This window comes from Molothrus ater, chromosome 4 (assembly GCF_012460135.2).
Source record: "Molothrus ater isolate BHLD 08-10-18 breed brown headed cowbird chromosome 4, BPBGC_Mater_1.1, whole genome shotgun sequence".
Classification (NCBI taxonomy): domain Eukaryota; kingdom Metazoa; phylum Chordata; class Aves; order Passeriformes; family Icteridae; genus Molothrus; species Molothrus ater.
This window is the reverse complement of record NC_050481.2, coordinates 19154167-19167034: the sequence shown is the minus strand read 5'-3', so window position 1 is coordinate 19167034 and position 12868 is coordinate 19154167. Positions and strand designations below refer to the sequence as shown.

Here is a 12868-nt window from a genome sequence, read left to right as displayed (position 1 = left end):
CATTTCTTTACTGAAACACATGAATCTACATGTGCTGTTATAGAATCCATGATGGAGCAGGTAGTACTGTGCTATCAGAGGTCTTTCTTCTTTTAGTTCACGCACTTCTGTTCTCATTTTTCATCTCTGTTCAACATAATAAAAGCAATTACTGTGCTGCATGATTCCTGAAATCTCTGACTATTGCATAGTCAATTAATAGTATTCAGTCAGTGGTAAGCCTGGTCCTACTTTAACTGCAGGAATGTTGATTTCTAACTTTTGCCATCAGGTGACAGAAGGCTCTGATCTAACACAGATGATTCACTTGAGTCATTTGTCTGCGATGACTTGTACTTAAAGTGGAGGTGTAGTTGTAGTGAAGATACAATGCCATAAAAATGGGAAATAGAAAACACCTAAGAGATCACCCTGAGGTTCTGTTAGAGTACAGAATGTATTTTTAACTCCTTTTCTAGTTCAGAGGTGAATGATCCAAGAACAGGATCATTCCTGTCCTTTTGTTGCTGGGTTGTTACGTGACCTAGTGGAATTTCTAGTGGAGTCTCAGCTTATCTGTATTACCCAGTGTTGATTCAGAGAGTCATAAAAATGAGCTTGGGCATGTTTAGTGCCAGTTTATTGGTATGAGAGTGCTGCTCCACCTCTGTTCAAAATTCCTAAGGCCTGAACCTACTTTTATTACAGAGTTTGTAAACAGCATTCCTTATTGCTGGGATGGAGAAGGGATTGAAGAGTGGAAGCTAGAGTCAGCATTTACAGTTGTCTTTTCAGTTGTTCAGGTTTCCTGGTTAATGAGTTGGCCATAGGGTAATGCAACGTGGGAGAAATACAGAGGTAAAACTAATCTGTTTTCCTTGAAGGATCTGCCTGCACTTTATGGGATATAGCACAGTTCAGACCAGTGCCAACAGTGTCTTTTAGGCAGCCAATTCTTTCATTACTGTGTAATTCATTGTCATGCTGTGAACAGGAGAAGCACCATACATGGAGAGAGACAGGTTTCTTAACAGCTTGTTTTAAACTTCCCAACCTACTTACATGGACTTCAGTGGAACAGGCTCTGAATTTTGGCACAGCTTCACATTTTTCTAATGAAGAAATCCTTTGGCAAACACACACTTGTTTACACCTCAAACAGTTGGCCAGCAGGATGAAGGAATGTAATGGGCACTGTACTGCCTTACCTTTGTTCTCTGGCTTTTGATGGGCTTATTAACATTTGCCCTTTAACAGCACTGCAGAGAGTTACAGAGCATTTGCTTTAGGATTCCTTCACTGGAGGTGACATTTATTTTAAGAATATACTGAAATACCAAATAATGCCCATTGTAACTACAGTAACTTACCATAATTTTGCTTCCTCTCACTATTGTTCTGTATGAGCAGGTGAATACAGACATGAGCAGAAAGTCTGCCCTGTGGGAAGCTGAGAGCAGGAATTGTCACCATAGTCAGCCTTCTAAGTTCATTCCTCCATCTCTCCTGTGATTGTGATCATCTGACCATGTTTGTGCTTCTTACTCTCAATGCGTCATCTGTTCAAGCTAAGAGAGCCCAAAGTGGACGAAAGGCAGAAGTTACTCCAAGAGGAGCAGTGTCCCATCAGTGTAGTCAGAACTCTAGGATTTGGATGCAAATAACTTCCTGTATCCTTGTGGGATACATTCAGGATTGTGACCAAGGCTGGATTTTTGTGTTTCTCAAGAGGCGGTAAGGTTTGTTGCTGCACAGAGATGATAAGACAGTGGGCTGTCGTATCTCTCCAGTGTGAAGTCATGCATGCTTGTTTTGCTTTTAAAGTTTTTTTTTTTCTATTTAATCCACCAGGGAGTCCTCAACTTGCCTTTTGCTAAGATTCCTAGGACCTCTGATCTGCAAAGTCCACATCAATCCCACTCTTTCCTCTCCACCTGGATCAAGCTCTTTCAGTTCAGAGCATTGCCTGCACTAGGTTTCCTTTGGCAAACAGATGCCAGGCAGCAGTTGGCCATCACTGGGAGCTGGTTGTGTCTTCTGGCTCGAGGCCCGTACATCTTACTGCTTTTTGGCCTACATCCCATGCAGACTGCAAGCTTGCAGCATTTTGACAGAGCTGCCTGGAGAGCTGCACAGGGCTGGAGGGTGAAGGGATTCCCTTAGGCAAATGTTCCTGACCTCCTGCAGAAAAAGGGCCTTAAGGTGTTGCTGGTTCGCTTCAACAACCTCCTGTTGTGTGTGTGCCATGGAGAGTCACAGGCTAAGATAATCTTACTGCTAGGTTGATTTCTTAATTTTTAATGTTTTTAGGACAGAATAGCTTTGGGTTCAGGTTACATCTTTCTGGAGTGTACAGTTTTAATATTTAGCCTTCAGGGAAAGTTTGGAGTTTGTTCACTGAATCTGCTTTGTTTAATAAGAGACATGATTTTGACCTTGAGGGTTTACTGAAACAAAATTAATGGATTCACTGTCAGTGGCAAGTAAACTACCTCTGGAGCTAGAAATGCCATATCTGCATAGCTGTGCTTGAGTGTCATAGGCTTTCTGAGAGTATTTGCTAGCTCCTTACCTCTGGAATTGAGCAGTGTTAGCAAAATGTGTGTTTACTTTCAAGCATTTGAGCAGTTCTGCTGTTCACTGTGGCTTTGGTCAAATATGGAGGCTGTGGTGTTGTTTCCTGAGCTGTGTCAGGCTTGGTGCTGTGACCCCTGCTCTGGGGAGCCTGTTCAGTCCCCAACAACCCTGGATGTCCCCCAGGACACAGGCTGGCCCGTCTGGCTGCCAGGGCACTGCTGACCCATGTTCAACTTGTCATCGACCAGGACACCCAGGTCCCTTTCCATGGCACTGCCTTCCAGCCTCTCATTCCCCAGTCTGTCCATAGATCCAGGGTTGCCCCATCCCAGGTGCAGAATCCAGCACTTTGCCTTATTGAGGTTCACATGGTTGGTCATTGCCCAGCCCTCTGATTTGTTGAGGTCTCTCTGCAGAGCCTCTGCGGAGGAAGTCAATAGCTCCTCCCAATTTAGGGTCTTCTGCAAACTTTCTTAGTATCCCTTAAAGTCCTACATCCAAGTAATTCATGAAGATGTTGAAGAGCACCGATCCTAAGATTGAGCGCTGTGGAACCCCACTAGTGACAGGTCTCCAGTCTGATGTCACCCCAGTCACTGTAACCCAACCCATGAGCCAGTTGCTCACCCATCCCATGATGTGTGTATGCAGCTGTGTGCTGGACATTTTGACCAGGATACTGTGAGAGACAGCACTGAAAGCTTTACTGAAATCCAAAGGATTCCCTTGATCAACTAAATGGGTTACCTCATCATAAAAGGAAATTAAGTTGGGCAAGCAGGACTGGGATGTGGTTTAAAGGAAGATGATACTCATCTCTTTGATTCCAAAGGGTCTTGCTCTCGTTAAGACATCTGAATTTGCATAAAACATCAGAATTTCATTGAACTTTAAAGCTTCGTACACTTTAGGGTTGCATCAAATTTATAACTTTGATATCTGAGAAGAGCAGAGTGCAGAGGAGGTGTTTTAGTCATCCAATGCCTAAAAATACAAGTAGAGTAAGAGAAAGCCAAATTTGGCAGTGGCAGCTGCACGTATTGTAAAGATGACCACATTTATCGTGACTTTACGGTTTCAGTACAGGCAGCTAATCAAGGAAGGATTTCAGGCTTGGTTTTGAGTGTGGAAGAGAGTTGGTAACTAAATTATTTTTCAAGTATGTGTTGACTCTGCTAAATCTGGAACAGTTACAGAGCTATTGATCTTTGTCTCCCAGTGTCAGTAATTTGAGATGATGAGGCATCTTTAATTTGAGAAAAACTTCACAACTGTAATATTCCTATGTGGTTTTAAAATCAGTCTTAGGTGTAGGTGAAGTGATGAATCAAGGTGGATTTTAGTGATATTTTTACGTTTCACTACTTTCTGAATAGAATCTATGTTTTGGGGAAGCATTTGGGCACAAACCCATTGTAAGACAGCAGCCCTGCTAAGGACAACTTTACTGAGGGACACCAGTTATCACCAGTCTTGACTGGGACATTGAGCCCTTGACCACTCCTCTTTGGATGCAGCCAATCCTCACCCACTGAGCAGTGCATCCATCAAATCTATGTCTCTGCAGTTTGGAGAGAGGGATGTGGTGGGGGCTGTGTCAAAAGCCTTGCAAGGTCCAGCAGATAATATTTGCAGTTCTTCCCTTGCCTTCAGCTCTACTGTTACGGAAAAAATGGCAGAATAATTCAGGTTGGTTTGGATTATGTTGTTCCACAGCCTCTCTGACCTCTTTGTCCCTACTGGTCTAGTCCACATAGCATTCAAACCATGACTTCGGCACTTCCTCACACACAGAAATTCTGTGCTATGTCCAGTAATGTAATCACACCCTTAGTAGGACCATAGGAATAGAAAGTGAGAGAATAATGTAAGAAGTGTGAGATGAATGTAACTGAAAAATCTCACTGCAGATTTATCCCTGCCTTTGAAAGCCATTTGGGCCTAAAGTATATCTGTACTCAGAGCTGCAGGAGATTTATCCTGTCCAGATTCATCCCAGAAGTCCTTTACTGCAATAAAATGGTGGTGGAGCTGGTGTTGTGTGAGAACTGGCTGCAGTATGAAATTTTGGAGACCAACACAAGTACAGCATAAATACTCGGTCTGTTCACTGAATGACTTGAAGGGGTTTGCTGTCTCAGCAGGAATTTCCACCAGATTCTCTGGGGCTATTCAAGATGACCTAAACCCTCTGGCAAAATCTGCCTCCAAACAAGGCCTGGTGTAATTGTCATTACCATTAACTTTGGCAGAGAGCTATAAACTGTGTGTATGAATGGAGTGACTGGAATATATTTGTTCAAGAGGTTTCAATGGGCAAATACCAAGTATGGGTGACTTTGGAAGGTGGCTCATTCCCTGGTCATTTGACTGGGCAGAACTGGTTGAGTCAGGTTGATTAGCTGTCAGGAGTGAATTACAGCTGGCTAATGTTCTCTCTTTCTCAGTCCTTCATGAAGCAGAGGTAATGCTGATGAGTGGATAGATTGACATTAAAGCTTTGTGCTGATAGCTAGCCAAATTGAGACTAGAGTGAAAAAGAAACCAGCATTCCAAATTTCCATGCATTGCTCAGCCATGCCTGTGTTTTTCCAAAGAAATGTACCTTTTTCTATTCCATGGGATAATTGTATTGATATAGACAACTTCTAAGTTGAAAAGGCACTAGGGTGACAAGGTATGAAGCCTTTCAAAAAGTCATAGGGACCTCTATGCTTTGTTGGACAGCTGTAAGAATTCCATTTGTGCATTAAGCAAATTTTTGAGGGAAGTTTCTCTTGTCTGGAAGAGTGCTATGTTCATACACCTTTAAAGAAAAAAATGTGCTGTTTATGTTATAAATACCTGGTGGGTTTTTTAAGGATTACCTTATCCTATTAATATCTTTATTATCCTTTCAGTGATGACATTTAAGTATAAACTCACAGCTAGTTTCTTCCAAAAGATCTTCATTTAGACTTCATAATTACTTAACTCAAATGGGTATGAATTGTCCAATTATTTGGACATGTTCATGCATAGCTTGAGATACTGGAAATTTTTTGTTTTCATACTTGAGAACATGAGCGAGGTACTCAGAAGAGCAGGATGACCTTTGCTAAGGATCTGTCTTCAAACCATGTTCATTCATATGCACAGAGCTCTCCAGACTCATCTGGAGCAGCTCCTGTTCTTCAAGAACAGAGAAAGATTACTCACCATACCACATCAGATCTTTAGAATATGTCAGATTTATCTTTGATCTTTGCACCCAGGAGCTTCTGACACCTCACAAGGAGATGAAACATCCCTGTGATGCAGCCAGTCAGTTATGAGGAATTTTGCTGTTGGTATTGTGTGGGATGATGTCACTTGGCTGGTCAGCTTGTGCCTCCAGGTGAAAGGTTTTCTTGCACTTTCTTCAACACCCATCATGATGCATGTTTATACTGGTCATAAAACTGACTAGTTTCTATTACAACTGCAAACACAGTTCCTTGCATCTGAACTTTGAGACAACAAAACTGGACAGCCAAATGCAGGATGTGCGGTGTAACGTTTCCTTGGAGTTTTCTGGTTTTTGGTTCTGTGCTTTTGTTTTTATTTTGTTTTTATTATTGTCTCTTTGATTGTCAGTAGCATCTGATGCTATTTTGCTTGTATTTGGCTGAGAATGAAGATGTACTTTAAATTACAGAGTGGCAGACTTCAGCAGAGTCCATGCTTTCAATGACCACAGACTGTAGCTATGCTGTAACAGCCCACAAGTTATCTGCTTCAGGCTGAGTCTGATCTTTGTGAAATGCAATTTGAGGTTAAGCTTCACCAGAGAAAAAACTTTCAGGAAACAAAAACCAAATTATTCTTTCTTCAGCCAAAGCCTATTCACTAGGCTTGTCCTTGGATTTATTGGTGTCATCTTCCAAAGTGAAGCCTTGTATGTATTTACAAAGATTTATAGATGTGTGTTTGTTTAGTGGTTAGATTTTGCCAGGGACAAAATGTTGCTTTCACAGACACCACACCACACCAGGCATCTCAGTATGCAGCAGGTCATATGTTCTTGAGCTGGGCTTGTTTAGCCTGGAGGAAAAGAGGTTGAGGGGTGACATTGTTCTCTACATGTACTTGAAAGGAGGTTGTAGCCAGTTGGGTTCTGGTCTCTTCTTCAGTGCCCCCAGACCCCAGGCCCTGCTGCCTCCTGTTGTGATTCTCTCCTGTAGCACTGCCATTGTGTAGCTCCCTGTCTGCCTCCCTCTGCACAAACAGGGCTTTCCCCTTTGAAATCACTGCACTGCTGCTGTTTTGTGGCAGCTGAGAGGCACTGCCTGGTGCCCATGTTCTGTGTGCCCAGTTCCATGGTGCCAACAGCCAGAGGCTGCTGCAGGTGATGGGCTAACAGAGTGCTGCTGGAACCAGCAGCGGTCCAAAGGTGAGATCCTGACTTCAGGCAAAATGCCCATTGCCGTCAGCAAAGTCAGCATCTTACTCAAAGCAAGCAGTCCAGAGGCTGAAACTGGGAAGCCCTCTCAATATTTCTCTCTGATTTCCCTTTGCACTGATACATATTTTATTTTTCATTTTATTATCTACAAAGCTCAGTAAAAAGCAGCCTTTTGTCCCATGAAACTTTTCAGCATGCACAAAGCATTTGAAAGCAGCTGTGAGTAGAATGAAGAACTAGAAACAGAAGTAAATAAATTTTACCAACAAATCTTAGGGTAAGCCAGGTATGAAAAGAAGTTCAGAAGTTCTGATTTACTGTCCAGAAGATTTGTGACAACTACAGCAGGCAGCAGACCTGAGAAACAAATGGATAATTAAAGTCATTAGGAGGCACCAGCATTATTTCTTCAGAGAAAAAATTGTTACGGAAGAGCCCGTGAGTACGTGCATAGGTATAGTCAGTATAGTGCACTTGAATTTTGAAAATGTTTTAATGGGGTTGTCAACAGTTCCTAAAGAAGCAAAGATTCTTTAGAAATCTGTATTGTGATCAGAAGGAAAAACTTTTTATGGATTAATAACTGGAAAGCAGTAAAAAGATATGATTGGTTTAGTGGTGGAGAAAGGTTTTCTGAGAAGTACCTTAAGGATCTTTGTTGAAATCTGTGTTATTTAACTGTTTCCATAAAAACCTAGAAAATACTCAATGTACTACTAATAGAAAAGTATTCAAGGCAGGAAAAACTAAAAGCTACAAGGCTACAAGGACTTTCAGAAGGCTTCTAATTTACTCTTTATTGGGTGAAAAACTGATTAGTTGAGTTTCCATCACTATGTGCTAACTATGTCCACAAAACCCCACAGATTTTATAAATGTGTATACTGATGAGCTCCAAGTTAAGCAATCATGAAAGCAAATTAGGAGTTAGATTTTCATGAGAAGCCACCACTAAACCTGCCTTCATATATAATGCCACATGAAGTTCTGACTACATTTTAGAAAGGACTTCATAGTAGGTGAAAAGGTGTAGAGAAAAGCAACAAAAATGATCAAATATGTGAGTATGCCTTCTATAAAATGAGAGCCCAGACAAACTAATATTTTTCTGTCTGATTAGAGACCTCTACTGGAGTAGTATAAAGTCAGGATTGGTATGGGGAAGGTGGTTAAGGAACAGTTACTGGCAAATTCTCATAATTCAAAACCAAGGGAAAGATTATGTCACCATACCTAAAATAGAAATGCTTTTCAATCAATTTTAATCAATGTGTAACAGTGTTGCAAAACTCCCAGCCGTGGGGTCTTGCAAAGGCTAAAACCAGAAGTGAACTCAAGAGCAAACTGAACATAATCACAAAGGTTAGGTTCCATGTTTGCTGTTAAAATGAGGGGCAGACCTCCAAACTAGCTCTTCTCCCCTTAGCATTATTAGGGCACATGTTGATATCAATTGTCATTAAAAAGGGTGGAAAGGGAGTTGAGAAGTGCTATAATAATTGCTGTTAACATTAGTTTCTCTAGTAGTGTCAAGAAGCAAATTCAATGCAAACTTTTTTAGTCTGTCTGCTGTGATACAGAAAATAAGTATTTATTTTACTTAACTTTCTTTTCTTTTTTTTTTCTTGTCCCTGCTCTTTCAATAGACACACCTTTATTTTTCTTTAAATAGTCTTTATCAAACTGAGTGTTTGATTTATATGTATTTTGTAATTCTGTTTTTCACCTTGTCACCTTTGCTGTTTGTACACCGGTACAGAATGTCTTTCAGTTACAGATTATGTGAAAGGGCTGTTCTGGCCTTTCTTCTTTTTACATTTCATTTTTCTCTCTCCTTGCTTCTCTAGATGACCAAACCCCCAACGGAACGATCCAGCCAAATGTGCCTATTGCCACAACCAGGCCAGTCAGACGGAATGCCTCAAGTCAGCCTCCCATTACCAGACAGTGGTTCATGTGGGAAGGAGATGGATTTAGCAGATGAAGTCTCCTTTGTTAACAATGATGTGTTTTTCTCCAGGTTAGTGTTCTTCTTTTTTTTTTTGTCTTTTTTTTTATGTTTGTGTTTTTCTCTTTGCTTGTTTTATCCCTGCATCTCTGGCTCTGGGTATTTTGAACACTTAAACAGGATACTGGGGTGTAAGATAAATTAATGTGCCTTTTCTGGTTGAATCCACACTCCAAAGCCAGCTGTGTGCTTTAGTTTTCCTCTCCAACATAAAATTTCAAGCATAAGAAGCTTCAAGCTTGGTGAAGAAGTGCAGGTGGACAGGTCTAATCTACAGGCAGGCAACAGAAATTACACCAAGCACAAGATGCAGCCAAAAAGTGTCTCTTGAATAATCAAGTGTATTTGATCTGCCCAGTTTAAGTCTTAACAGATGGCTGACTTTATTCTCATTCTTAAATCCAAAAAGGAAGGGGCTTTTGTAGGGTTTTCTCTTTCTGGCAAAAATTGTGCTACTGATAGTACTACTCCATTCAGACAAGAAGAGTATGTGTAGAGTACCTATGCAAGTATCTTTGGGAATTTATCTGTGAGAGTCTATTGGTGTAAAGCATCTATAAAAGTATCTATCTAAAAGAGTATTTTGAGTTTTGATTGCTGGCAGATTGTCTGTTGGGTGAACAGGTAATGGGCATTTTGCTTTCTTGTAAAGTCCTTCCCTGCACATCCGGCTGAACTGGGATCTTTTCATTATTCTCCAGATATTGAATTGAGTCTGCCATTCTCTCTCCTCTTGTGTCTAGTGCAGCACATGAGGGATTCAGGTTACTGTGGGAACTTGCAGTGTGCTACTGAAATATGGAATTGGCCTGATGTGGGAAATAGTGCTATTCACATGTCATGGAACAGAACACTGCAGTGTCCCAGCACACCAAGCAGGAACACAAAGCAGAGGCAGTGCTGCCAGACACGTAGCTGAGTGACTTCACTGTGTAAGCAGGAGATGTGTGCTATTCTCAGCACCAGAGCAGACAGTTTACGAGACAAGTTAGCAAATTATGCCCTAACACTGGATTTTGGTTCATAGTAATGGTGGTGAAGCATAGGTGTTGAATTCAGTTTCTAGCCCATGGCAGGTACACATGCTCTTTAACTCTGAGCTATGTTAGCTGTGTGTTTCACTCTCCCCAAGCCTCCCCAAAAATTCCTGCAGCCAGAACGCATCAAGTTTGTTTACACGGCTTTATCAATCCATATGCTTTTCACTGAGATGATTTAGAAATCAATGATCAGAGCAGGTCACCTGGCAAATTGGAGAAGGCAATACAGTTCTAGCAGCTAGACAGGGCCAGGCAGGTGGGGCCGTGGCAGAAGTTCCAGCCTCAGGTGTTGATATGCTGGAGGCTGGCAGAGAGTGTGCCTGTAGTCTGGTTTGTGTTCCCAGGTGTAAAGGGAAATGAAGTGCCCAAGGGTTGAAATAAAGAACTGCCAAGTCTCATGTCTGGGAAGGTGTGTGTGACTGATGTACTTCATGAGGTACCCCAACAAATTGCCTTTCTTTTATGAGAACAGTCTCCAACCAAAGTAATTATTTGGTGTAGGGAATCCTGCTTTCCTGTCAATGTGTAATTGCTTAGAAGAGTACTGCTGAAGTATGGGACAGTTGGGCCAGTGCTGGCACAGGACATTAAGCACCAAATGAAATGTGTTTGTAATTAGGCAGAAGCCTGATCTTCATGCTTGGGCCTTGGGTTGAAAGATGTCTGCATCTCTTATTTTATCTGGGAAATTAATTAACTGTAGAAATTAATTCTCTTGTAATCCCATTTTGTTCAAGAAAGCCCTAGTTTCCTGTCCTGTCACTCTTCTGTGCATATTTACCTAATTGCATTGAATATCTATGCTTCCATTTGCTTCTGGTACTTTTTTGTCAGTGATCTACTGCTGCTGCTGAAAGAGAAGGTAGATAGTGTTTGCTGTTTTCTTTGCAGCTTCAGGCTGGCAGCTTGTTGGGCAGGATGGGCTGTAGACCAGGGGAAGAGCAGAGAGAGGTGTTTAGCAGACCTGACATGCTTGGGGGACTCCTGTCTGTGCAACAGGCACAAACCTTGATTCCATGGCATCAATGTAGAGCTCTGATATATCAGGAGTGGTTTTAAACCTGCTTTTGGCAGCATTGTGCCACTGCCATGTAATTTAAGCCCACAATGAAGTATTACCTGGTGTTACTTCAGTGCAAGGCTATTATTAGGAGTTTTCACCTTTTTCAGCAGGAGGACTCTGGCATCTGACCTAGATTACAAAGTGCTTTGCAAACACACTGCTATTCTTGTTGGGGGGTTTTGTGTCACAAGGTACCAACAGTTCTAAAATAAATCTTATCATTAATTACATGTAATTACCAGATAAGTTTTAGTGAAACGACTGTATCTGCTCAACTATGATATGATCTTTGTTAAAAAAGAATAAAGGTTGTTTTTGGCAGTGATAATCATTTGCTGTTTCATGAAAACGCCTGTGGTTTGTTCCCTTTCCATGCTCAGATACCATGATATGGGTGGATTAGAAGAGGATGAAGGGCTACACGGAACAGTAGATGCAGAATTCCGCTTCTAGCAGCTTTACAGGTGTAACAGTGAGGAAGTAACCACCCACACCAAGCCCCTAAGGCTCCCTCCAGCAAGGATTGCAATCTTCAATAAATTTTCCATCAGTTCCATTTGACACTAGAGCCTTCAGGGAGAAACTAAGAGACTTCTGGTTGATTAGTGATTTTTAATACTATTTAAAATGCCTCTAAATATGTGTCTTCATGCAGTTGTCCTTAAAATGAAAATCCACACATTCAGTAGCAACTACATTTGTGACTATGTCTTCTATAATGACTTACCATTTTTTAAAAATAGTGAAAGTCATGTTATGCCTCCTTACAGGTATGATATTCCTCATTGCAGGAATTTTTTGATATGCAATACATCAGTTGCAGTCAAAACATTGCAGAGCATAAAATCTGTATCACCTTCTGTTCACAACAGTTATCTTAAGAAAGTGTTATAAGTTATGTTCTTTTTTTCTGAAAAAAATAGCTGGATTAACTCTATATACCTGTAGTCCCCACTAGCACATAATGCATGTGTTGTTTTGAAAATTGCCTCATTATTATAGCTGTATGCCAAAGGCAAACTGCTACTTAAGCAGCAGCAGAAAAGCATATGTATGCAGCTCTTGAGTAAATCCAAAAACAGTGGAGAAGGAAAGAGAGAAAGGAAGGAAGTAGAGAAGGGGCAGAAGAGACTGGTCCTCTGAAAAAATGATTAAAGTCTTTAGGCAGTATGCAACCTGTTGCTTACTTCTATGAGTCTCATCTGATTTTTGGCAGAGTTCCTGTGCAGAACTTCAGGGCAGCCAAACCTCCAGAGCCTGGGAACCACACACGTCCTTTGTCTTTACCTGGATGAGGGCCACAAGACACACACTGCAGACTCAGGAGCTGGGGAAGGCAACAGCTCTTGGAATGGAGAGTGGGCTGGAGGGAATGGGCCACCCTGGGACCTTACCAGACCTTCAGTGAGAGGGCTCTGGAGTGGTCCTGCAGCTCTGTGAAGCTGAGAGTCTCTGGATCCCTTTCTTTCTTTCTCTGTCTAGAAGGAAGAAATCAAAGCTCCGGTTCATAGATAACTGCAGTAGGAATTGGCATGATTTAAAATATGCTTAGAGGTACTAAAACTTCAAATAACTGCTTCAAATAATAGATTCAAATGGCTTTTACTTCAGGGTTAGATATATTAAGACTTACATGGATACAAAGGTGGCAGGGCTTCTTGCAAGCAATTCTCTTGCCTTTTGTGCTAAACTTTGTATACAAGCAAAGAGAAGAGAGAGCCTTCAGGAAGGAGGGAAAATGCTTCCTGCAGTCAAAATGTGAAGCAGGGGATTGAGGA

At 41.5% G+C, this 12868-nt stretch overlaps 1 protein-coding gene across 1 annotated transcript in view; it reads left to right on the top strand.

The window, feature by feature from the left end:
• Positions 1-12868, top strand: part of FAM13A (family with sequence similarity 13 member A) — a 122566-nt gene that overhangs the window by 34803 nt on the left and 74895 nt on the right. Inside the window, exon 5 of the mRNA XM_036382321.2 lies at positions 8827-8999. Coding sequence (XP_036238214.2) covers positions 8827-8999 — 173 coding nt within the window. The remainder of the gene's footprint in view (positions 1-8826; positions 9000-12868) is intronic.